At 47.9% G+C, this 25345-nt stretch overlaps 1 protein-coding gene across 4 annotated transcripts; it reads right to left on the bottom strand.

The window, feature by feature from the left end:
* Positions 1-1610: 1610 nt before the first annotated feature.
* NDUFAF6 (NADH:ubiquinone oxidoreductase complex assembly factor 6) lies at positions 1611-23097 on the bottom strand. Of its 4 annotated transcripts, XM_064154732.1 has the most exons (9): positions 23015-23097; positions 20377-20476; positions 18659-18781; positions 14559-14615; positions 13029-13131; positions 11758-11891; positions 7689-7790; positions 3034-3090; positions 1611-1761 (listed from the first exon to the last, which is right to left on the bottom strand). In XM_064154732.1, exons 2-9 carry the CDS (start codon positions 20437-20439, stop codon positions 1633-1635), a joined length of 768 nt encoding a protein of 255 aa, XP_064010802.1. In that variant the 5' UTR covers positions 20440-20476; positions 23015-23097; the 3' UTR covers positions 1611-1632. The 4 variants fall into 4 exon arrangements, with proteins under 4 accessions (XP_064010802.1, XP_064010806.1, XP_064010803.1 ...); XM_064154736.1 differs by lacking the exon at positions 7689-7790; XM_064154733.1 differs by lacking the exon at positions 23015-23097 and having other exon boundaries at positions 20373-20473.
* Positions 23098-25345: the final 2248 nt, after the last annotated feature.

Raw genomic sequence — 25345 nt, 5'->3', positions numbered from 1 at the left:
CTTGATCCTAAGAGATGTGAAGTATAAAGCTCCTGGTAATCTCTCACCAAAAAAAAACCTCAGCAGTATCTTTACAGAAAGGGAAGGCTAAAATGACATGGAATGTTCAGGAATATGTTTGGTTACAGTAACTTAGAAAAGGAATTCAGGAAAACCACACAGGAGGTTGTCCTGAACAGCACAGTGAATCCGAACAAAGTGTCAGCTGTGGGCAACAACAGAGACAAGAGGCTAGGAGGAAGACACAGCCAAACTAAGAGTAGAGTGAAAAAGCCTTTGGCTGAGGTGGAGATAGAAAACTCTAAGGGTTCTCAGCATGAGGCAGCAGTGCCCTCATGCAGCCCAGCAGGCAGCTGTGTGCTGGGCTGCAGCCAGAGGAGTGTGGGCAGCAGGGCAAGAGAGGGGATTCTGCCCCTTGGCTCTGCTCTGTTGAGCCCTCAACTCCAATCCTGCCTCCAGTTCTGGTGTCCCCAGCATAAGAGTGACGCAGAGCTGCTGGAGTGAGTCCAGAAGAGGCCACAAAGATGATCCAAGGGCTGGAGCAACTCTGCTGTGAGGATAGGTTGAGGGAGCTGGGAGTGTTCAGCCTGGAGAAGAGAAGACTCCAGGAGGACCTTAGAGCTGCCTTCCAATAGCTGAAGGGATCTCCCAGGAAGGCTGCAGAGAGACTTTTCCTAAGGGTGTCTAGAGACAGGACAAGGGGGAATGGTTTGAAGCTGAGGGAGAGCAGGGTTAGATCTTGGGAAGAAGTTCTTCAGTACAAGGCTGGTGAGGTTGCCCAGAGAGGCTGTGAGGCCTCCTCTCTCAGGGGGTGTTCAAAGCCAGGCTGGATGAGTTCTTGAGCAGTAAAGCCTAGTTGAGAGACATCCCTGCCTATGGCAGGGTCACAGTAGATGATCTCTGAGGTGCCTTCCAATCTAAGCCATTCTATGATTCTATTCACATGTTGCAAAGCTCTCTTCCCCCTGCCTACAGTCACTTCAATGCTCAATCTCAACATGCACTGGAATTATTTCTGCACTACCTGCCTTTCCTCACTCTGAAACTCCACATAAATACTACATCATTAAAACTGCTAAAGCCTTTCCTGCCAGTTTTCTTGCATTCAACTACACATGCTCATTGTTCCATCTGTGAAGCATCATTATTACTTGCAGTAAGACTGCTCCCTGCACTGAACAACTGCTTAGCTGATATTTATAAGGCATTGATGGTAGCTGCTCATGGGCACAGAGCAAGCAGGGTTTTATTGATGGGGTTTTGGCTGTTTGGGGTTTTTTTCTTCCTTTTTTTTTCTCCAGTAAAGTGTCAGAACTGTCAAAGAAGTACCCCCATTAGCAGAAAGTCTGTCCAAGAAGCATTGTATCATATTGCTGTTCTTACAGGAAAGACAAGAAAAGGAATCTCACACAGGGGCATATGACTTGGCAGACGTGAGGCAGAGTTATCAGCCTAATATTCCAAGACTAAACTTACCTACTGCCAGCTACAGTTCATGTGCATCTGCTGTCTTCCATGAGCTGCACATTGCACAGGTATGAATTTAGAGACTTAACTCTATCAAATTAAGTCATTAAGTAAAAAAAAAAACCAAACTCATCACTCTGAAGTCATATTTAAAACACACAAACTTTAATACCTTTTTTTCCAAGATCTAATATACAAATGCAATGGCAATAATGTGTTCTTCTTTTGTAAGCTTGGATGAAATATATTGAAGTCCACTTTTTGTATATTAGATAAATAATCCTCTAAAGCAACCTAGAAAATAAGAAAAGGGGAAAAAAAAAAAGCTTAATCCATATGGAGCACAGAAATAATTGGGCATTAAGTTTAAACAGCAATAGATGAAACTGAATGAGGAACTGCAAAAAGGCCTCATGGCTTGCCTATCTTATTTAAGTAGTAGTCTACATCCAAAGCATATAAAACAGGCACATCTGTGAAGACAAGCATTATTTTTTACTAGTTTTGAGTCCTTGCTTCAGAACAATGGTCTGTGAATATAAAGGCATCTTGGACAAAATGATGTATGAGGTCAGCTGCATGAGGTTCAACAAATCCAAGTGCAAGGTCCTGCAACTGGGTCAGGGCCAATCACAGACACAAAGCCAGGCTGGGTGCAGCATAGGTTAAGAGCAGCTCTGAAGAAAGAGACCTGGGGGTGCTGGTTGCTGAGCAGCTTCTCAGGAGCCAGCAGTGCCCTCATGCAGCCCAGCAGGCAGCTGTGCGCTGGCTGCAGCCAGAGGAGCGTGGGCAGCAGGGCAAGAGAGGGGATTCTGCCCTTTGGCTCTGCTCAGCTCAGACCTCACCTCCAATCCTGCCTCCAGTTATGGTGTCTCCAGCAGAGGGAGGACACAGAGCTGCTGGAGTGAGTACAGAGGAGGCCACAAAGATGATTCAAGTGCTGGAGCAGCTCTGCTGGGAGGACAGGCTGAGGGAGCTGGGGGTGTTCAGCCTGGAGAAGAGAAGGCTCTGGGGGAGATCCCAAAGCTGCCTTCCAATAGCTGAAGGGATCCTCCAGGAAGGCTGCACAGGGACATTAGTTGAGGGTGTCTAGAGACAGGCCAAAGGGGAATGGTTTGACGCTGAGGGAGAGCAGGGTTAGACTGGAGCTTAGGAAGAAGCTCTTCAGTACAAGGATGGAGACTGGCGTAGTCTGCCCATGGAGGTTGTGGCTGTCTCCTCCCTGGGTGTGTTAGAGGCCAGACTGGATGAGACTTTAAGTAGTCAAGTCTAGTGGAGAGGTGTCCCTGCCCGTGGCAGGAGTGCTGGAGTAGATCATCTCTGAGGTCCCTTCCAACCTAAGCAATTATATGATTCTGTGTAGTTAAAACAGAAGGATTAGAAGTGTGGATCAAAACTATGGGGTTCCAGAGTCAGGCATGCACTAAGATTTTCACAGGTCTTAGATATTTAGGAATATCCTAAGACAGATACACAAAGCATTTGTTCTCTATGCTTCATTTCATACTCCACTCTTCACAAGCTTCTTAGCACAGAGACAAGTTCATCACAGGATATCACACTTACTGTACAGAAGAAAGCAGGATAGGCCTTCACAGGAACCTTCTTACTGAAAGATCTAGCCTGAAAGCAAAGGGGGAGAGGTGGGAGGTAAAAAAAAGAACAAACAAAACACAAATGCTCTGAGGGAATTCAACACTTCAGATTAAACATCAAATACTGCAGAAAACAGTTGAAGGCAACAGGCAACATTACAAACTCCACACCTTTTTGTTTTAACTTGTTGGAACTTCTCATTATGTGCGACCCAGACTGTAGCCAAAAGTAACTGCAGAGAAATATGGCACACTGCTACAATCCTTATTTTGATGGACAGCCTTACACAGAATAAACTAATGTAAATCAGCATTCCCTGTTCCAACAAACTTCCAAGTTGTATCCGAGTTAATGAACATGGTTTAACTCTTCCCTCCTCCAAATGACTCTCTGCATCCCTTCAGACAGAAATGATGGAAGGAGAGGCAGGGGAGAGAGGCAGGGGAGAGAGGCAGGGGAGAGAGGCAGGGGAGAGAGGCAGGGGAGAGAGGCAGGGGAGAGAGGCAGGGGCTCCAAGGAGACTTTACTGTGGCCTTCCAGTATCTGAAGCTGGTGAGAGACTTTTTAGGCTGTCAGGTAGTGACAAGACTAGGGGTAATGGAGCAAAGCTAGAAGTGGGTAGATTCAGACTGGATGTTAGGAAGAAGTTCTTCAGCATGAGGGTGGTGAGACACTAGCACAAGTTGCCCAGGGAGGTGGTGGAAGCCAGGCCAGGCTGGATGTGGCTCCAAGCAACCTTATCCAATGTGTGGTGTCCCTGCCCATGGCAGGGGGGTTGGAACTAGATGATCCTTGAGGTCCCTTTTCAGCCCTGACAATTCCATGAGTCTATGATTCTAAGAGAAATTAATTTCTCTGAGTGCATCTTTCTGGTCTAGTTATGCTCCATTTCCACTTATGGGATTTCAAATGGATCTCAATAGCTCAGTATCTAAACAGTGTCTAAACCATATCTAGCTCAAATCTTCAGTTTAAACCCATGTCTAGTTCAGGTACATCTTACAGAGCCAAAGCAAACCTTCCCACACTGCTTCTTTACGAACACAGAATCCCTTCTCATTTTGCTTTTTCTTACAGACAATCAAAGCCTCTGTGCATCCTGATGAGAAAATAGGAGTTTCTGTTAGTTTTCCATGGATTTTTCCAGCCAATGGACAGATCAGGAGGGGAAAAAATACTACATCTTTTCACAAGGCAAGTTTATCTTAAAACTCTGAGATCTAATAGTGTGTTGTGTATTTCTCTATCAAAACAGAAAACACTCTTCCCTGAAATAATGCTCTGCCTTCCTACTATTAATTGCAAGCTGAAAAAAAAGAAAGTAATCTTGCTTGACCCTCTTAACCCAGAAGGGGTTGCATGCCATTCAGAAAGCATGTTTATGTTCCTTGGTAAATTACATCTGTAATGACCCAGCATAATTGAGAGAAATGCAGAAAGCCAAAGAGTGAGAGTCTTAAAAGACAAGCAAAAAGAGGGAGTCAAGGGAACACATAAATGTATTTGCAGACTTTGGAAGGGATCACTGCAGGACTGATGGAGCATTTTTAGTAGATGCTTTTTTTCCCCCCCTGCTGAAACACACAATTCCTGAAGGAAATCTTTATTCTCTTACTTTGCCCTCTGCTGGTCATCAGTCACAGCATCAGGAAAAGCTGCCCACACTTCAGACAGACTGCACCCCAGATTCAGTACCACATCACTCCATTATGCTTCATACAACAGAACTGAGACTTCAGTTAGCACGTAAGAATTGTGTTTCTTCTAACTGTGAAATGGGGCTGGAACTGCTACCCACATCCTCCAAAATGTGTGGTTCGTGTAACAGATGCTGAGGTTGTTGAAACCTCTCTGCAGGTTTAAAATCTACCCTACCCTGCAATTCCAGCTAAGACAGAGGGTAAGCGACTGAAAAGCCCCTCAGGCAAAACAAGATGATGATTGTATCCAGGAGAACAGAGATGCATTTAAAGGCACTAGCCCATTACATTCACCTAAAGACTTGAACTACCCAGCAAATGTAGCCAGCAAAAGCCTGTTCCACCCATTAGGGAAGAAAATGTCTTTATTCCTGCATTAACAAAGCCCATCTGATTATCAAGGAGGCTAATACCCCGTTATTACTGCCAGTTATTGCCAGTTCAAGTGGTCTGAACTCTCCAGAGATCTTGCACTGTCAATTATTCTTCACTGATAATGATGGAGGCTGGAAGCAAGTATTCAGAGAGGATTTTTTTGTTTGTTTTAATTAAGATGATACAGTCCCTCCATTAAAAAACAAACAAAAGGAGGGGATGGAATGAGGGTGCATGTGCCAAGATCAACATTCACTTGAAGACAATGCTAATACTGCCCTACTCTGCTGTTTATTCTTTCCTGTAGTCTCCAATTACACGATCACATTGGGCATTTTCCACAGGACCCTTCCAGTGCAGAGCATGGGCAAGGCTCTAGGAAAAAAGAGTGGGAAGAAAAGGGCAGTAAGTTTCTGCCTCTTCTCTTCAGGCATGTTGGGAAACTGTGGACCAGCACACTAAGAAGTATCAAATTATCTGAAAGACTCTGAAGAACTGAATTCTCACCCTGCATGTCCCTAAGTTTCCATGCAATACCAACAACCAAATTTTAAACATCTGGATAATAATCCCCCTCTACTCTGCCCTGCTGAGGGTGCATCTGGAATATTGTGTCCAATTCTGGGCCCCTCAGTTCAAGAAGAACCTCAGAGAAATCCTTATAAGAGTCCAGCTCAGAGCCACAAAGATGCTGTGGGCAGTGGAACATCTCCCTGCTGAGGACAGGCTGAGGGAGCTGGGGCTTGGAGGAGAGGAGCTTGAGGGCTGCCTTCGTTCATGCTGATAAAGATGTACAGGGCAGTGTCAGGAGGACAGAGCCAGGCTCTGCTCAGAGATGGCCAATGACAGGACAAGGGGCACTGGGTGCAAGCTGGAGTAAAGGAGGTGCCATGGGAACAGAAGGGAAAATGTTTTCCCCTGTGAGGATGCCAGAGCCCTGAAACAGGCTGCCCAGAGAAGTTGTGGAGTCTCCTCTGGAGACATTCAAAACGTACCCAGAAGCATTTCTGTGTGACCTGCCCTAGGTGATCCTGCTTTGGCATGGAGGTTGGACTGGATGATCTTCCAACCCCTAACACTCTGTGACAATAAATAAATAACACTAATTTCCCATGCCTCCCATCCCTGCCAGGAGGCATCTTAGGCCAAGCACATGGTATTTTTGTAAGTCACAGTGGCAAAGGGTTGCATTATGGCATGAGAGGTGAGGAATAATAAAAACAAAAGAATAAACCCAAAATATCTCATCCTGAGCAAAGATAGTGAACAGGTTTTGATACTGCATTTTCTTTGTCTCTGTTCCCTTCTTCCAAATGGAATAAACAGTTTCCTTGGGCATGTGACAACAAGACCTGAGATATCAGGTGAAACAACATGAACAGGAATGCATTAAATGCAAATTATAAATAGTCTATACTAAAAATAAAGTCCAAGGCTACATAGATGAGGCACTTAAGTCTAGTCTGGTTTAGCTGACTGGCCAGGGCTGGGTGCTAGGTTGGACTGGATGAGCTTGGAGGTGTCTTCCAACCTGGTTGATTCTGTGATACTATTTACAAAACTTAAAGCCAGTAATGAAGCATTGACTGAACAAACCTCTCATCTCATTTTACCTTCAGAAAAATGAAGAAGGGCTCTTTTATCTCTACTGCATCAAATACTGTGCTCACAGGTTGTGCTCTAACAGAGGCTTACATTTAATGGTGCAGATGCAGAGATAAATCTGGCATTTTCTCACTTTGAACTTGTGTCTTTTCAGACTACCTTGACTGGAAGCACTGGATGCAAGACTCAAGGTACATGCATGCACAGATGTACTTGTAGACATATGGAACACTTGACAGTGCTTCTTCTTTTCCAGATAAAGCAGACAGAGCACTGGTGAGGAAACATCATTTTGCTTTTGTATTATGTACCAACAGGCAATTCAGAGTGTAGCTAAAATAAGAGCAGAAAAGCAAAACAGAGCAGGACTCTGCAGTTCTTCAGGGTTTATTATCCACAGTTCCATGCAAACAAAACTCCTCCCTAAATCACTTGACTGTGAGCCAGAAAAGAAACAAAGAGAAAGCACCTTTCTCAACAGAGTTTTGAGGACGGTTGGCCATGTTAGGGAATGAATCCCCCCTCCCACACCCACTAACCATCAGTTAAAGTCAAGGTCCTGCTATTTCCTGGCAGCCACTCCACCCTGCTGTGAAATACCATATGCATAAGTCCTTTCTGTGGTGCCAAGCCCACGCTGGCACACTGCTGCATTTGTAAAGCTTCTCTCTCACTACTAAGGCTTTTAGGCAGTATTTATATTTATGTCTCTGAGTAAACCACCTCCTGTACATGCAGACAAGTACAGAAGCAGTTGAAACACTTAAAGGTTTTGTGTGTTTGTTGGTTTTAATTTAAACTCTCCAAGTCGTTAAGGGGGAAATATCTGAAATGAAGTATGCAACTGTGAGTCTTCTAACAACACATCTGCACCATGCTTTGTGAAGATGAGCATCAAATCTGTTCATTTATATTAAACAGAGAGACAAAAGGAAGGAAGCTCACATGTTCTAGATGAATATGGGCCTGGCTGGCGATGTCATAAATGACATCTCTCACATTTTGCTCTTGCTTGCCTCTTATGAAATCCTCTTGTGAAGCTCCATGCTAGACATAGAAAGGAAAACCAAAGAGAAAAGAAAATCTTCAATAAATACCAAGCTTCCATTTTAGCTTCCCAAAAACCTGTCCCAGCAACCAAACCAACAACGTGGAGAGAGACAATTTACAACGGCCTGTAGTGACAGGACAAGGGGCAATGGTTTCAAACTAGAGAAGAGCAGATTTAGATTGGATGTTAAGAACCAGTTCTACACCATGAGGACAGTGGAATGCTGTAACAGGTTGCCCAAGGAGGTGGTTGGGGCTCCATCCCTGGAGATACTTAAGGTGAGGCTCGACAAAGCTCTGGGCAACCTGATCTGGTGGAGGATGTCCCTGCTGACTGCAGAGGGGATTGGACTGGATGACCTTTGGAGATCCCTTCCAACCCAGACCACTCTGTGATTCTATGATCTAGTGGAGGATGTCCCTGCTGACTGCAGAGGGGATTGGACTGGATGACCTTTGCAGATCCCTTCCAACCCAGACCATTCTGTGATTCTATGATCTAGTTGAGGATGTCCCTGCTGACTGCAGAGGGGATTGGACTGGATGACCTTTGCAGATCCCTTCCAACCCAGACCACTCTGTGATTCTATGATCTAGTGGAGGATGTCCCTGCTGACTGCAGAGGGGATTGGACTGGATGACCTTTGGAGATCCCTTCCAACCCAGACCATTCTGTGATTCTGTGATCTAGTTGAGGATGTCCCTGCTGCCTGCAGATGGAGTTGGACTGGATGACTCTTGGAGGCCCCTTCCAACCTAGACCATTCTATGGTTCTATGCCACAAGACTGAAGCAGCATAAATGCTTTACTACTGCACTCTCCCTTTTTAATTTATTTTTATGTTTTGGTTAGTCACTTGGAAAAAGTATCAAAAGAATAAAGAAAACAGTGGGTGCAGACTTTCTCTGCATGAATTTGCTCACTGAAGCCTTCAAGTTCAGGCAGATAACCAAGTCACATTTTAAAGTTTTGGGAATTTAGAGAGGTTTTGACACCCAGTTTATAAATCCAAGAGTTGATACTAAAATGGAAGAAAGGCAGTAACAGCTAACATGGAAGCTATGCTGGTTTATGAAGTAATTTATTACCTTGGGATTAGTGTGCCAACACAAAAAGGCTTCAAAAAAATTAACACCAAAATAGTAACACAAGAGAAGGCTACCAAAAATAACTAACCAAAAATATCCCAAAATATAACAAAAAAGTAACGAAGAAAATAGGATAAAAGCACCCAAAAAGGCAGCCAAAAGTGGGTAAAAGTAACAAAACAGTACAAAACCCAAAAAAGTAACCCAATAAAAATTAACCAAAAGAGAAGAAAAAAAATTAAGAAATAGAGGGGGGAAAATAAACAAAAAATAACAGGAAAAAAAAAAGAAAAAATAACAGAAAAAAAAGGGTGGAAAAACATAAAAAGGAGGAAAAAAAGGAGACAACAAAAAATCCAAACCAAGCAACCCCAACCAAACCCAAAGCCCAAACTAACCCACCTCCAGAAACCAAATTATCCCCCCCCCAAACCATTAACACTACCTCCAACACCCCCAAGCTCATTCTGTGCCCACTGTAAGCCACGACAGGGTACAGTCAGCAGTCCACCAGCTGCTCCTCAGCACCACTCAGCCCTTTGGAAGCTGGATGAGGCCAGGCAGGCAGGCTTCACAGGACATCTAGACTCCAGCAGAGCTCTGCACTTGCTGCCAGCAGCTGAAACACTTGCAAGATGCTCAGTCTGCACAGAAGGGCTGCAAGCTGTTCCTAGTTTCACTGTAAAACACCTTCCATGGCAAGGGGTGTCTGTGAATTTTCAGGCTATGTTTGAGAAGCTAAAAACTTGGAAGGTCTCCCATACCATCCGGTCCCCAAAGGGATGAAAGGCAGGGTGCAGCTCCTTTGGGCAGTCTTAGAACCTTGACCTGTATCAGCATCTACATTTTTTCCAACTACCTTAACCACTAAAATGACATTCAGATAATCCTAACACATCTGCCCTAAGCAGCACCATCATTACATAAAATTGGATTAAGAGCAGCATTAACATTTAAACATAAAGTCATAGAATCAAACAGGTTGGAAGAGACCTCCAAGATCATCCAGTCCAACCTAGCACCCAGCCGTGGCCAATCAACCAGACCATGGCACTAAGTGCCCCAGCCAGGCTTGGCTTGAACACCTCCAGGGATGGTGACTCCACCACCTCCCTGGGCAGCCCATTCCAATGCCAATCTCTCTCTGCCAACAACTTCCTCCTAACATCTAGTGTACACCTCCTCCAGCACAACTTGAGACTGTGTCCCCTTGTTCTGTTGCTGGTTGCCTGGGAGAAGAGACCAACCCCACCTGGTTACGACCTCACTTCAGGTAGTTGTAGACAGCAATGAGCTCTGCCCTGAGCCTCTGCTTCTCCAGGCTGCACACCCCCAGCTCCCTCAGCCTCTCCTCATAGGATTTGTGTTCCAGGCCCCTCACCAGCTTTGTTGCCCTTCTCTGGACACCCTTCAACACCTCAACATCTCTCTTGAATTGAGGAGCCCAGAACTGGACACAGCACTCAAGGTGTGGCCTGAACAGTGCTGAGTACAGGGGCAAAATAACCTCCTTTGTCCTACTGGCCACACTGCTCCTGATGCAGGCCAGGATGCCATTGGCTCTCTTGGCCACCTGGGCACACTGCTGCCTCATCTTCAGCTACTCTCCCTTTCCTCCTGCCTGCTCTCAGCCACTCTGTCCCCAGCCTGTAGTGCTGCTTGGGGTTGTTGTGGCCAAAGTGCAGAACCCTGCACTTGGCCTTGTTCAATCTCATCCCATTGGCCTCTGCCCACCCATCCAGCCTGGCAGGGTCCCTCTGCAGGGCTCTCCTAACTTCCAACAAATCCACAGCTGCTCCTAGCTTGGTGTCATCTGCAAACTTACTGATGCTGGACTCAATCCCCTTGTCCAGAGCTGAGATGCCTACATACCTGACCAGAGAACACCAAGGGGAAAAAATGAGCTTTAATCTCATTTGCATCTCAAAGTGCAGGATCTAGAGAAGAGGAGGCTGAGGGGAGGGAGACCTCATTGTTCTCTAGATGTACCTGGAGCAAGGAGGGGGCAGCCTCTTTTCCCTGGTGGCAAGAGACAGGATCAGAGGAAATGGTTCCAAGCTGCACCAGGGGAGGTTCAGGCTGGATGCTGGGAAATGTTTCTTCACTAAAAGAGTTCTCAAACATTGGAATGGTCTGCCCAGGACACTGCTGGAGTCACCATCCCTGAGGGTGTTCAAGCAGTGTGCAGTCCTGGTGCTTAGGTTTAATGTTGATCCTTCAGTGCTGGGTCAAAGGTTGGACTGGATGATCTTGAAGGTCTCTCCCAACCAGATGTATGCTGTGATTCTGTGATCTGCTACATTTCAGTGCACATTAGATGTACAGTTGAAATTGGAGGACTATACATCTCCTAAGTCAGTGTACAGAATGTGGGCTTATAGCTATTAAACACTCAACAAACAAACAACCCCTCAAAAAACTTCACCAAAACAAACCCACCAGTCTATTTATGGAAAAGCAGTAAAGACAAACCCAAGAAGGTTGTTCAGGAGTCAAAATTTCTCACAATGCATCTTTTATGAGGACAGGGGGGAAAAAAAAAATCAAATCAAACCAACCAAAGCAAAAACCCCACCCATGCCTCATTTCATGTCTTCAGTCCCACATTCTACACATTAATGGAAACATGTCTGAAAGCTAAACTACTACTACATTGAATAGTAATAAATAACCCCCAGACACCCCAGAGTTTCAAGAAGGCCACTCCTCTTACCTCCCTAAACAGACCACACAATGACAGTGGCCTTTCACTAAGCCACTGCAGGAGTCAGAATAAAGCAAGATACTCTGTTTCTGGCCTAACAAATTACCATCTCATCTAGCACTGAGAGACCCAGTTAGAAACACTAGACTGCTGACAGCTTGCTTCTCTTACCAACATACAAATGTCCATGGGAAGAAAGACCTTTTGTCTTGTGCTGTGATACGGAGTTGCTCTTAGACAGGTAACTATGCCTTGAGCTTTCCCAATGTGACTGGCTGCATGGTCGGCATGGATGTCCCTCACACCTAAAATTGCAGAAAGAATATGTTCAGAAACACAATGTCAGGCCTGTTGAGGAGTATAGTCCTCCCTCATCATGCAGTCACTGAGGCTTTGAGCAGCCAAGTCTAGTTGTGAGGTGTCCCTGGCCACGGTGGGGAGGTTGGAGCAGATGATCTCTGAGGTTCCATCCAACCTGGGCCACTCTGTGACGATATGTATCACACCCAGATTTAAAGACACCTGCGTGTGTCACTCCATGACAGCACTGCCTGTGTTCACAAACTGCCTCAGCTCAGCAGGCAAATGTCCACACTGAGGAGCAAGACACCTCTTAGCTTGCTGCAGTTTCTACAAAGGGTATGCTCAGAGGAGTTGCACCTATGCAGACGCTGTACATCAGCACACAAACTCATTTTCACTAGCATGTCCTCACCCAAGATAGCATTTTAAGAACTGGTTTTCCTGCCAGAAAAAAATTGTTCCAGTTGGAGATTCCTGACAAGCATTACTGCTTAAAACACAGTTCCACAATTAGCTGCACCTGATTCAACAGTGTGCTGAAGCCACAGAGAACAGTTCTATGCTTCCCTCCCAAACCCACGTCTCTGCCGCTTCATTTGTGCTGTCACAGGCAACAAAGCAGGGACTGGAGCATTCCCCTTACAAGGAAAGACTGAGACACCAGGGGCTGTTTAGTCTGGAGGAGGGAAGGCTGAGAGGGGACCTTATCAGTCTCTACAAATATCTGAAGAGGAGGACAGAGCCAGGCTCTTTTCAGTGGTACCCAGGGATAGGATGAGAGGCAATGGAAGTAAACTCAACCACGGGAAGCTCCATCTCAATATGAGGGAAAAACTTTTTTACTGTGAGGCTGCTGGAGTCCTGGAATAGGCTGCCCAGAGAGGTTATGGAGTCTCCTCTACAGATCTTCAAAACCCACCTGGATGCATTATTGTGTGACCTGCCCTAAGTGGTCCTGTTTTGCAGGAGGGTTGGACTCAATGATCTCTGGAGGCCCCTTCCAACCTCTGGCATTCTGTGATTCTATGATTACATAAGACAACTTCTACTGAACTTCAGTGGGAAAAAGAGTGAGCTTTTTGAAACACTGCCAGTTTTGTACCTGCACTAATGAGTCACCAAAGCCTCAGAATGCTTACCCAGCATTTCCAAGGTGAGGTACAAGAGAGCACTCTGAGTGTTCTCAGCATAAGCTTCAAGCTCCTGGATGTTCCGGTATGCTCTATCATCCAAATTCTTCTCCTGGAATATGAACACAGAACTTCAGTAAAATGTAAATATAACTGCTATTTATGCAAGTTGATTACCTCAGTCATGTCTGCCCCATTTGCTATAAATAATTAAAAAGGACAAAATAAATAGAGTGCAAACTTAGATGGAAGTGGCTGCTAAAGCTCAACCTAAATCTAACATAACTAAGTAGCTGCATGCAGCATCAGCCACGTCTGGTTACTGGAACACATTTTATTTGGTGCAGTAATAAGAAATCAGATTTCATCACACAAAAAGACACAGCCAAAGCAAAACATCATAAGGTATTTTCACACTGCAGGGTTGCCAATTTTAATACTTTACTTGCATCTGAAACACAGAGAAATTCAGATAAACAGGAATTCCTAAAGCCATAGATTCAGCATCTCATTCTCACCATAACTTCAGTCACAGACTGTGGTTGTTTCCAGGCATGTTTTCTTCTTTCCAGTATCAAGCACTATGCTGTCAGCTTCAGTGAGAATCAAACAGCTTGATTTCTTAACAGACTCCTTTTTACAGCAAGGTTTGATTAAGTGGAGGAGTGGGATTCATAGAATGGTTTGAGTTGGAAAGGACCTCAGAGATCACCTAGTTCCAGCTCCCTTGCCATGGGCAGGGGTGCCTTCCACTAGACCAGGTTGATCAAGGCCTCATCCCACCTGGCCTTGAACACACCCAGGGAGGAGGCAGCCACAACCTCCCTGGGCAGCCTTTTCCAGAGTCTTATCACCCTGGTAATGAAGAACTTCCTCAGCTCCAGTCTAACCCTGCTCTCCCTCAGCTTCAAACCATTCCCCCTTCGCCTGTCTCTAGACAACCTCAGGAAAAGTCCCTCTGCAGCCTTCCTGTAAAATCCCTTTAGCTATTGGAAGGCAGCTCTAAAGTGACCCCCACAGTGCCTTCTCCAGGCTGAACATCCCCAGCTCTCTCAGCCTATCCTCACAACAGAGGTGCTCCAGCCTTTGGATCATCCTTGTGTCCCTCCTCTGGACTCTCTCCAGCAGCTGCATGTCCCTCTTGTGCTGGAAACACCAGAACTGGATGTGAGGTCACAGCAGAGCAAAGGGTCAGAATGCCCTCTTGCTCTGCTGCCCGCACTCCTCTGGTTGCAGCCCAGCACACAGCTGCCTTATGGGCTGCATGGGCACACTACTGGCTCCTGGGGAGCTGATTAGCAACCAACACCAAGTCTCTTTCTTCAGGGCTACTCTCAACTCACTCTGCACTCAGCCTGGATTTGTGTCTGGGACTGGCCTGACCCATATGCAGGAGCTTGCACTTTGATTTACTGACCCTCACGCAGTTAATTATTGTAATTATTAATTAAGCTTTTGCTTTACAGACAAACACATCAAAATAAGGAGAAAAAAATGTGACTAAAAGCAGAGTTAAGAGTTTGCATAGTAAATACTTACTCTTTCATCAATGATCTTCATGAACCACATTTTAGTCAGTTTATGCCTCTTGACAGCCTGCAAATTATCCAATGAAACACCTATGTTAGTGCATACAAGGTGATGGTAGTGCTGCATTCTGAAGGCTGAACTGTATTTTAGATAATCACATGTAAATAGATGAGCACATGTAAATTAAGCTGCACCAAAGCAAGTTTCTCCTTGGAAGGCACTTCTTTGGGACATTTACCATACGCTGGAAGGGAGACAGGATGAAGGCAATGAAAAGCAAAGGCACTTGATGGACTGATAGGCTAAACAAACAGTTCTGTGTTTTAATGCCTGCATTAAATGATCACCCTGGGTGCATCTTCGACTCCATAATCCCATAAAAAGGTTCACAAGTTTTGCCAGTCACCATTTCAACTGTACCAAACACTTTGTTGTGGCTAAGGCACACGCTTTACCTGAGCTGGAGATGCCACTTTAGCTCTGGTCCTTGTAAAGTGACTCAAAGAGGTATTTTATTTTACTTCTTGGCTTCCCCTGCATTTTCTCTTAGTTAAATAAAGTGCACCCTGTTCAAACCCCAACTTTAATCTAAACATTAGCACTGACAGACATGAACAAATGCTCTCTGAGGCTTTATTTCATGTTTGAAGGATGAAGAGTCCAGGAGAGGCTAGAGTTTCACTGCTAAAAGCCACAGAAAGGATTTGGAAAGGACACTTCTTTGTGGTCTCAGAGGTACACAGCAGAGTAGATGAGAAGCCAAAATGGCAACAAATGAAATCATAGAATCAGAATGGTTTAGGTTGGAAGGGACCTCAAAGCTCAGTTCCAATCCCTCTGCCATAGGCAGGGACATCTCCCACTAGAACAGGTCACTCAAGGCCTCATCCAACCTGGCCTTGAACACCTCCAGGGAGGAAGCAGCCACAGCCTCCCTGGGTAACCTGTGCCAGTGTCTCACCACCCTCACTGGAAAGAACTTCTTCTAACATCTAGTTTGAATCTCCCTTCTGCCAGTTTAAACCCATTCCCCCTTGTCCTGTCATTACAAGACCTTGTCAATAGTCCCTCCTTAGCCACTTCAGATACTGGAAGGCTACAATAAGGTCTCCTTGATGCCTTCTCTTTTCCAGGCTGCAGAGCCCCAACTCTCTCAGCCTGTCCTCACAGCAGAGGTGCTCCAGCCCTCTGAGCATCTTCATGGCCCTCCTCTGGACTCACTCCAACAGTTCAATGCTCTAATCCTGCAGGAACTGCATTGTCCTAACCCAGCATTACAGTGAGTATCCTCCTTTTCCTAAGATTTGAACAGAACCAAGGCAGATGAACCCTTGAAGACTCCACATATCACTGCCTGTTTTACAGCAGGTCCATAAACCTATGGGATCTATGTTAAATGTATTCAGCTATTGAGATCTAAACAAACCACAGCTTTTCCTGTCTGGAAGGCTGAGAGACCTTTAGTTTAAATGAAAGGTTTGATATTACAAAGTACAGGCCTTATGGTAGCTGCTCTCTAGGAAGATTCTAAGGCTTCCTGTGGCCTGTGATGACAAACCACCAATGCATGGAATTTCCAGCCCCAAATAAACTATAAATTCAATTAAATGTGACCTTGACAGCTTGACCTAACTTGAATGATCGACATTCTCTGAGCTGCAAGTCAGACTAGAGGACAACCAGAGATCCCTGCCAATGAAATTGTTCTGTGGTTCTCTATCATCAGTAGGGACAAATCCATTTACACTACCTTCAGACCTTCCATCATCCACTGAACCATACCAGTGTCAGTCCTAAATAGAAACAAACCAAACAGCAACTTTGGAAGAAAGCCTTTGTTTCTTTGGCTACAACCAGCAGAGGAACAGACCTGTAGATGTATTTTATCTGCAGTGTTCCAGTGCCTGTAGAATTCCTTGACAAAAATAAACTGGAAAGTTCACAAGTACATTCCCCATTTCTAAATGTACACAAAAAGATCTGTGAGGAACACAATACAGAAACAGAAGTCATCACACAACTCTTCATATGTGGAGAGGACTGCATTGACATTCTCCCAATAACTGCATATGAATCATAGAATCACTCAGGGTTGGAAGGGACCACAAGGATCATCTAGTTCCAAGCGCCCTGCCATGGGCAGGGACAGCCTACCCTAGAGCAGGCTGCCCACAGCCTCATCCAGCCTGGCCTTAAACACCTCCAGGGATGGGGCTTCCACCACCTCCCTGGGCAACCCATTCCAGGCTCTCACTACCCTCATGCTGAGAAATATCTTCTTAACATCCATTCTGAATCTACCTATTTCTAGCTTTGTTCCATTCCCCCCAGTCCTATCACTATCTGACATCCTAAGAAGTCCCTCCCCAATTTCTTGTAGCCCCCTTAAGATACTGAAAGGCCACAAGAAGGTCACCTCAGAGCCTTCTCCTCTCCCAGTTGAACAGCCCCTACTCCCTCAGTCTCTCCTCATAGGAGATGTGCTCCAGACCTCTGTACTTCTATTCATGCCCTGTTTCACAGAATCACAGAAAGTCAGGGGCTGGAAAGGACCTCCAGAGATCAAGTCTGACACAAACTCAAAGCAGGGCAGGTCACAGAGAAACACATCCAGGCAGGTTTGGAAAGTTTGCACAACCTCTCTGGGCAGCCTGCTCCAGTGCTTCAGCACCCTCACCATGAAACATCTCCTCCTGCTGAGCTGGAACCTCCTGTGGTCCAGCTTGTACCTGTTGTTCCTTGTCCTGTCACTGGGCCCTACCAAAAAGAGACCAACACCTTCACCCTGACACCCACCCCTCAGATGTTTATAGACAGTGACCAGATCCCCTCTCAGCCTTCTCCAGACTGAACAGCCCCAGGGCTCTCAGTCTTTCTTCACAGCAGAGATGTTCAAGCCCCTTCACTATCTTTGTAGCTCTCCACTGGACTCTCTCCATCATAACCCTGTCTCTCTTAAACCAGAGAGGCCAAAACTGGACCCAGTATTCCAGGTGTGGTCTCACCAGGGCAGTTTAATACTCCAACCTCCTATCTTTTTGACCAGCTTAATCTCTTAAGGCAGGATCAGCACTGCCTCATCCTTATGCACTTCACTTGCTACCACTTTATGGCTTACCACAATTTACTCTGTCCTTCACCTAAACAGAAGAAGAAAAATCAGATAGTTGACAGAAGTCTGACCCTTCAAGTAGGTCCTACATAAATATCCCTGGGGACTGAGTGGCTGGAGAGCAGCCAGGAGGAAAGGGACCTGGGGGTACTGGTAGATAGTAGGCTAAAGATGAGGCAGCAGCGTGCCCAGGTGGGCAAGAGAGCCAATGGCATCCTGGCCTGCATCAGGAACAGTGTGGCCAGTAGGACAAGGGAGGTTATTCTGCCCCTGTACTCAGCACTGCTCAGGCCACACCTTGAATACTGTGTCCAGTTCTGGGCTCCTCAATTCAAGAGAGATGTTGAGGTGCTGGAAGGTGTCCAGAGAAGGGCAACAAAGTTGGTGAGGGGCCTGGAACATAAACCCTATGACGAGAGGCTGAGGGAGCTGGGGTTGTTTAGCCTGGAGAAGAGGAGGCTCAGAGGTGATCTTATTACTGTCTACAACTACCTGAAGGGACATTGCAGCCAGGTGGGGGTTGGCCTCTTCTCCCAGGCAACCACCAATAGAACAAGGGGACACAGTCTCAAGTTGTGCCAGGGTAGGTCTAGGCTGGATGTTAGGAGGAAGTTCTTCACAGAGAGAGTGATTGGCATTGGAATGGGCTGCCCAGGGAGGTGGTGGAGGCACCGTCCCTGGAGGTGTTCAAGGAAAGACTGGCTGGGGCACTTAGTGCCATGGTCTGGTTGACTGGATAGGGCTGGGTGCTAGGTTGGACTGGATAATCTTGGAGGTCTCTTCCAACCTGGCTGATTCTATGATCCCCCTTCTCCAACTTTGCTTTTGGTTCTATGTAGCTTACATTACCACACAACCATGATTTACATTATCTGTTTCATACAAGGAATGAAAGACAGTACACACAAAACAATGATATCACTTCCCAGAGTATTATGAAAGAGTATTTTTTTGCTCTTAGCTAAGTGAATTTTAGGACAATAAAGGTATATTTTACCTTCCACAGTTCTGTAGCAACAGGCTGATGTGGTGGGTTATCACAGTAAATATCTTCCACAGCCTCCCTCCAGAACTGCATTCGCATCAAACCTGTGGTCTTCTGAGTTATGGAGTCTTTAACCTGGAAAGGAGACATCTGGAGTGAAATTCACAGTGTCTTTAAGGCATTTGGCCTATCTACACTGAAAAGGCAGACACAGGACATAGCCAAACTCCACAGTGAAGTACTCAGTTCTGAAGCTATGTTTATTCCTCACCCTGAATATGAACACTGCAGAGAGTGGAAAAAAAAACCTAAACCCTCATCACAACATCACTCTGAAACCCGTGGAGATTAAGTTCTTGGTGACCCTCACCTTGGCTTTCTTCCCAGAAGGAAAAGAAACAGTGGCAACAGCAGTGAGGGAGAGCAGTGCCAAGGGTTGCCAGAAGCAAAGCCCACAGAGAGATTCTGCTTGGTGAGCACATTTCCTAGCTCACTCCTTCCTGGCAAGCATTACCTACTTTCTTGGTTGCACTGGCAGCTTCTGGCCACCCAGTAAAGGGGAGAGCACAGCCACTCCCCTACTATAACTCTAATTACAAACTTCCCTCCTGGCCACCTTTCCATTCCCTTGACTTCTGCCAACAGACCTGGGACTGATTCTATCTTCCAAGTTTTAGACAGACCTTCTACAGACAGACTGTAGCTGCACTTTACCCACTCTGTTGCTGCATTTGAAGCCAGGATACAGATGCAATCACCTAACAGTATCGAGGACCACAGCCTGTTGGTTAGCATTTAATTTTAACATGCACAACAAAGAGGATGTCAGAAAAACAAAACACATCAATCAGAGGAGGCTCACTGCTTTCCAAGGGCCACTGAAAGACACATTTAGAATAATGAAACTGTCAACAAGCCAACCCCATGACGCTCAACAAGACTAAGTGCAAGGTCCTGCAGCTGGGTCAAGGCAATCCCAAGCACAAATCTAGGCTGGGCAGTGAATGGCTGGAGAGCAGCCCTGAGGAGAGGGACTTGGGGGTGCTGGTGGACAAGAAGGTCAACATGAGCCAGCAGTGTGCACTTGCAGCCCGGAGGGATAACCAGAGCCTGGGCTGCAGCAGGGGAGTGTGGCCAGCAGGGCCAGGGAGGTGATTCTCTCCCTCTACTCTGCTGAGACCCCACCTGGAGTACTGCATCCAGTTCTGGAGCCCCCATTACAAGAGGGATGTGCAAATGTTGGAGCATGTCCAGAGCAGGGCCAGAAGGATGCTCAGAGGGCTGCAGCAGCTCTGCTATGAGGACAGACTGGAAGAGTTGGGGCTGTGCAGGCTGGAGAAGAGGAGGCTCCCAGGTGACCTTCTTGTGGCCTTCCAGGATCTGAAGGGGGCCTACAAAAAAAGCTGGGGAGGGACTTTATAGGCTTTCAAGGAGTGACAGGACTGGGGGGAATGGAGCAAAGCTGGAGATGGGTAGGTGCAGCCTGGATGTAAAGGGGAAGCTGTTGAGCATGAAAGTGGTGAGAGCCTGGAATGGGTTGCCCAGGGAGGTGGTTGAGGCCCCATGGCTGGAGGTCTTTAAGGCCAGGCTGGATGAGGCTGTGGCCAGGCTGATCTAGGGTCAGGTGCCCCTGCCCATGGCAGGGGGGTTGGAACTGTAATCTTTGTAATCCCTTGCAACCCTGACAGATTGTATGATTTTACATTTCCAGAGTTCACAAATGTACCTGCCTGAGCCAGTTCCACATTGAAGGCTCTCAAGGCAAAAGCAGAGGTTCGAGATTCAGCAGGCATGAGCAGAGAACACAGGAACCCTTCATAGTCCCGCTTCCTAGAAAGGGGTGAAAACATGCATTTATTAGTCACAGTTCTATGCACACTGACTGTGCTATGGCTTAGCACTGAACTCCTAAGGCAGTAGCAAGAAGGTAGAGTTCAGAACTCTGATTTTGTGAAAGTAGAAGCTTTGATGCTTACTTTAAAACAAGACAAACTCCAAGCGAGGGGAAGGTGTCCGAACTCTCCATGCACCTCCCAAATCCAGCTTTCAAGATATTCATTTGGCTAAAGGCATGGATCAAGGCTGTGGCAGAATTGCAAACAGAATCCAGACTGTTCAACTTCTGGACTTCTTTTCCAAACACAGAATCACTGAGTTGGAAGGGACCTCAGAGATCATCTACTCCAACCTCTCCACCACAGACAGGGACACCTCTCAATTAGACTCAACTGCTCAAGGTCCTATCCAACCTGGCCTTGAACAATCCCAGGGAGAGGGCAACCACAAAGACCCTGGGCAGACTGTTCCAGAGTCTCACCAGCCTCTTACTAAGATCAGTCTAAACCTCCCTCAGCTTCAAACCACTCTCCCTTGTCCTGTCTCTAGACACCCTCAGGAAATGTCCCTCTGCAGCCTTCCTGGAGGATCCCTTCAGCTATTGGAAGGCAGCTCTAAGGTCCTCCCAGTGTCTTCTCCAGGCTGAACACTCCCAGCTCCCTCAGCCTGTCCTCACAGCAGAGTTGCTCCAGCCCTTGGATCATCTTTGTGGCCTCTTCTGGACTCACTCCAGCAGCTCTGCATCACTCTTATGCTGGGGACACCAGAACTGGAGGCAGGATTGGAGGTGAGGGCTCAACAGAGCAGAGCCAAGGGGCAGAATCCCCTCTCTTGCCCTGCTGCCCACACTCCTCTGGCTGCAGCCCAGCACACAGCTGCCTGCTGGGCTGCATGAGGGCACTGCTGGCTCCTGGGGAGCTGTTCAGCACCCAACACCCCCAAGACTCTTTCTTTAGGGGCTACTCACAACTCCTTCCTGCATCCAGCCTGGATTTGTGTCTGAGGCTGCACTGATCCAGATGCATGAAACTACACTGCTTTCAGAGACGGTGCTTGGCAGTAGCTTAACCAGTTAAGTTTTTATTGGCAACTATATGCAAAACACAGAAACTGTCTTGGCAGCTTCCTTCCAAGTACCTACCTGCAGGTCTCCAGGGATATGCCTTTGTTTGGCCACTTGGGTGTGCCATTAAATCAGAAACAATCGCAGGGAATCATGAACTGCAAAATCGAACAGCCCTGTAGCTAACAAAAAACACCAGGTCACCTCTGAAAAGCTAAACTGCTTGTTTTCAACAACATGTTTGTGTGCTCCTTCATAAGCCTGTAACATGATTCTTCATCAGAACAGGGCCAGCAGCTCTCAGCTTCACCCCTAGAGTGGAAAGTGGGTGTCCAGGAGAACACACTTCACTCATTTTCATCAGTCAGAGAATGTTAGGGGTTAGAAGGCAGAGAATTGAGTTCAACCACCCTGCCAGAGCAGGATCCAAACAAGAAATACAGTGTTGAATGTAGAGATGAAGACAGAACTATAGCAAATGTACTAAGTGCCCACAAAGCTTTTCCAGGGTGATAGCATCCTATAGAAACAGCCAAGTGCAAAATATATTGCTAACTTAAGTTTCTGTTATTCATGAAAGTAGTTCCACACTTCATTTTCATTAGAAATAGTCACCTAGAACTTACAGGCACAGCCTGTAATAGCACAGACTTTAAGCAGCTATAACCTGAATCCCTCTGTGATTCTGCGATCACCTAGGGCTGGTCACAGTAATGCATCCTGGTGGGTTTTGAAAGCCTCCAGAGAAGGACTAATCCTGTTGATGGTTTAACAAAAATAACTCCCCCAAAATTTTACATTCAACCATGTCATCTTCTGTGTCTTGGAATCTGTCAGTGTTTGTTACTGAAAACATTTTACCTACCTGTTAGCTTTACCTAGAGAGAATCATAGAATCAACCAGGTGGGAAGAGACCTCTAAGATCATCCAGTCCAACCTAGCACCCAGCCCTAGCCAGTCAACCAGACCATGGCACTAAGTGCCTCATCCAGGCTTGGCTTGAACACCTCCAGGGACAGTGCCTCCACCACCTCCCTGGGCAGCCCATTCCAATGCCAATCACTCTCTCTGACAACTTCCTCCTAACATCCAGCCTAGACTTCCTCCGGCACAACTTGAGACTGTGTCCCCTTGTTCTGTTGCTGGTTGCCTGGCAGAAGAGCCCAACCCCACCTGGCTACAGCCTCCCTGCAGGTAGCTGCAGACAGATTTGCCTCGTTTCCGCTGCTCCCCTGGCGAAGGCGAGGTCCTGGTGCCAGCCCCCGCAGCCTCCCGGCTCACCGCAGGGCCGCAGCGGTTGTTTCCGCAGCCAGGCGTGCCCAGCCGAGGCCGCCAGCTCAACCTCCGCCTCCTCTCCGCGGCAGCCGAGCAGCTTCCCGAGGGGCGGGCAGCGCTGCTCGGACAGTCCCGCCCCACCCTGAGGCCAGGGCAAAGGCAGGCGTCCGCAGGCCTTCCCGCGGGCACTCACCGCACCAGCTCGGAGCAGTACTGCGCCTCTCCTCCGGGCGCCGGGCGGCTCCAGCTTGCCGCCGCCGCCCGCCCCTGGCCGAGCCCCGGCCGCGGGAGCCCGCCGCGGGCGGCGCTCAGCAGGCAGCGGCAGGGCCGGCGCCGCAGCGCGCCCCGCGCCATGGCGGCCATGCTGCCGCCGCTCCGCCTCTCCCGGCAGGCACCCCGGCCCGGGGCTGCCGCGGCGGGACGGGGGCGGCACCGGTAGATGGCAGGCGAGGATATAAGGTGCGGCTCGGGCTTTTGTTGCGCGGCCGATGGCCTCCGGCGTGCCGCGCCGGCCCCAGCCTCCCCGGGCTCCCGAGGCGGGCGCTCTGGGCGAGCGGCACAGCTCCTGGAGAAAGCAGGCGGCGGTTCCTCCCCGAGTGCTCCCGGCAGCCGGGGGCTCTGACCGGCTGCCCCAAGCCGCTGGGGAGGCCGAGCTGCGAATACTGTGGCCCTGGCGATGGACGGGGGTCGCTGCGGGACCGGGACAAGCCGCCGGGAGGGTTTGCTGTGAGGAGCAGAGCCCAGGGCTCAGTTCTCTGTGTGATCAGCTTTGCGGCAGAGGCCCTGATCCCTGCTGAGGCTGAGCGAGCTGGGGGGGTGCAGCCTGCAGCAGAGGAGGCTCAGGGCAGAGCTCATTGCTGTCTGCAGCTGCCTGCAGGGAGGCTGTAGCCAGGTGGGGTTGGGCTCTGCTGCCAGGCAGCCAGCAACAGAAGAAGGGGACACAGCCTCAAGTTGTGCCAGGGCAGGTCTAGGCTGGATGTGAGGAGGAAGTTGTTGGCAGAGAGAGTGATTGGCATTGGAATGGGCTGCCCAGGGAGGTGGTGGAGTGGTCGTGGCTGGAGGTGTTGAAGCCAAGCCTGGCTGGGGCACTTAGTGCCATGGTCTGGTTGGTTGGGCAGGGCTGGGTGCTAGGTTGGGCTGGCTGAGCTTGGAGCTCTCCTCCAACCTGCTTGATTCTGTGATTCCTCTTGGCGGGAGGGGGACTGCATACAATCCAGGCTGGCTGGAGTTCAGGGATAGGATGCCCCTGCTAGTCCTGAGGTCACAAAGTAGCTGTGCTCTCTCCGAGGTTGGCTTGTGTGGGGATAAGACAGCAAACTGATACAAAAATGTCACCATGGGTAACAGCAATTTTATCTTAAAACTATGCTAGCCCAACCTGCTTACTACTAGAAGCAATAGCACTCTTACCCTTTCTCTCCCTCACCTTGCCACCCCTCCCCTGGTGCCAGCTTTGACCTTCATTTTGCAGCACAGGGAGCTAAAGCAGCAGATAGTTACCCACTGCTTGCTTTTGGGTTTCCTGAGTTTGTGTTCAGCTGCTTTGGTGCCTTGAATCAGGTCACTGCATGGTCAGCTGAGCATCAGCACCAGCACCAGATGTTAGCACAAGCAAGAGGCCGCAGGCTGGAGAGAGGGCAGAGTGTGGACTGTGCCCAGAGGAGGCCACAGAGATAATCAAAGGGCTACAGAACCTCTCATAGAATCATAGAATCAAGCAGGTTGGAAGAGACCTCCAAGATCATCCAGTCCAACCTAGCACCCAGCCCTAGCCAGTCAACTAGACCATGGCACTAAGTGCCTCATCCAGGCTTTTCTTGAACACCTCCAGGGACGGTGCCTCCACCACCTCCCTGGGCAGCCCATTCCAATGCCAATCACTCTCTCTGCCAACAACTTCCTCCTCACATCCAGCCTAGACCTGCCCTGGCACAGCTTCAGACTGTGTCCCCTTGTTCTATTGGTGGTTGCCTGGGAGAAGAGGCCAACCCCACCTGGCTGCAGCCTCCCTGCAGGCAGCTGCAGACAGCAATGAGCTCTGCCCTGAGCCTCCTCTTCTGCAGGCTGCACACCCCCAGCTCCCTCAGCCTCTCCTCATAGGGTTTGTGTTCCAGGCCCCTCACCAGCTTTGTTGCCCTTCTCTGGACACCTTCCAGCACCTCAACATCTCTCTTTTATTGAGGAGCTATTCTATGAGCTGCTGTTCAGCCTGGAGAAGAGAATGCTCCAGGGACACTTTAGACAATGCTCCACTAGTACCTGAGAAAGGCCTAGAAGCAAGCTGGGAAGGGACTTTTTATAAGGGCTTGTAGTGATAAGATGAGAAGCAATGGATTGAAGCTGGAGGAGAGCAGATTTAGACTGGAGATTAGGAAGAAATTCTTTGCAGTGAGGATGGTGAAACACTGGCACAGTTTGCCCAGGGAGGTTGTGGATGCCCCCTCCCTGGAGGTGTTCAAAGCCAGGCCTTGAGCAACCTGACGTAGTTGGATGTGTCCCTGCCTGTGGCAGTGGATTGGAACTG

The sequence above is a fragment of the Pogoniulus pusillus genome, chromosome 14 (assembly GCF_015220805.1).
Source record: "Pogoniulus pusillus isolate bPogPus1 chromosome 14, bPogPus1.pri, whole genome shotgun sequence".
Classification (NCBI taxonomy): domain Eukaryota; kingdom Metazoa; phylum Chordata; class Aves; order Piciformes; family Lybiidae; genus Pogoniulus; species Pogoniulus pusillus.
Note: the sequence above shows the minus strand (reverse complement) of the source record. Positions and strands in the feature narration are given on the sequence as shown.

Bases quoted from the DNA above. Each gene is read 5' to 3' on its own strand.
- NDUFAF6 (XM_064154732.1), bottom strand. From the start codon at position 20,439: ATGCCTGCTGAATCTCGAACCTCTGCTTTTGCCTTGAGAGCCTTCAAT. The intron at 11,892-13,028 runs GTAAGCATTCTG...CTGCAATTTTAG, and splicing joins CCTCACCTTGGAAATGCTGG to GTGTGAGGGACATCCATGCC. The intron at 7,791-11,757 runs GTAAGAGAAGCA...TTCTATGTCTAG, and splicing joins CCATGGACATTTGTATGTTG to CATGGAGCTTCACAAGAGGA.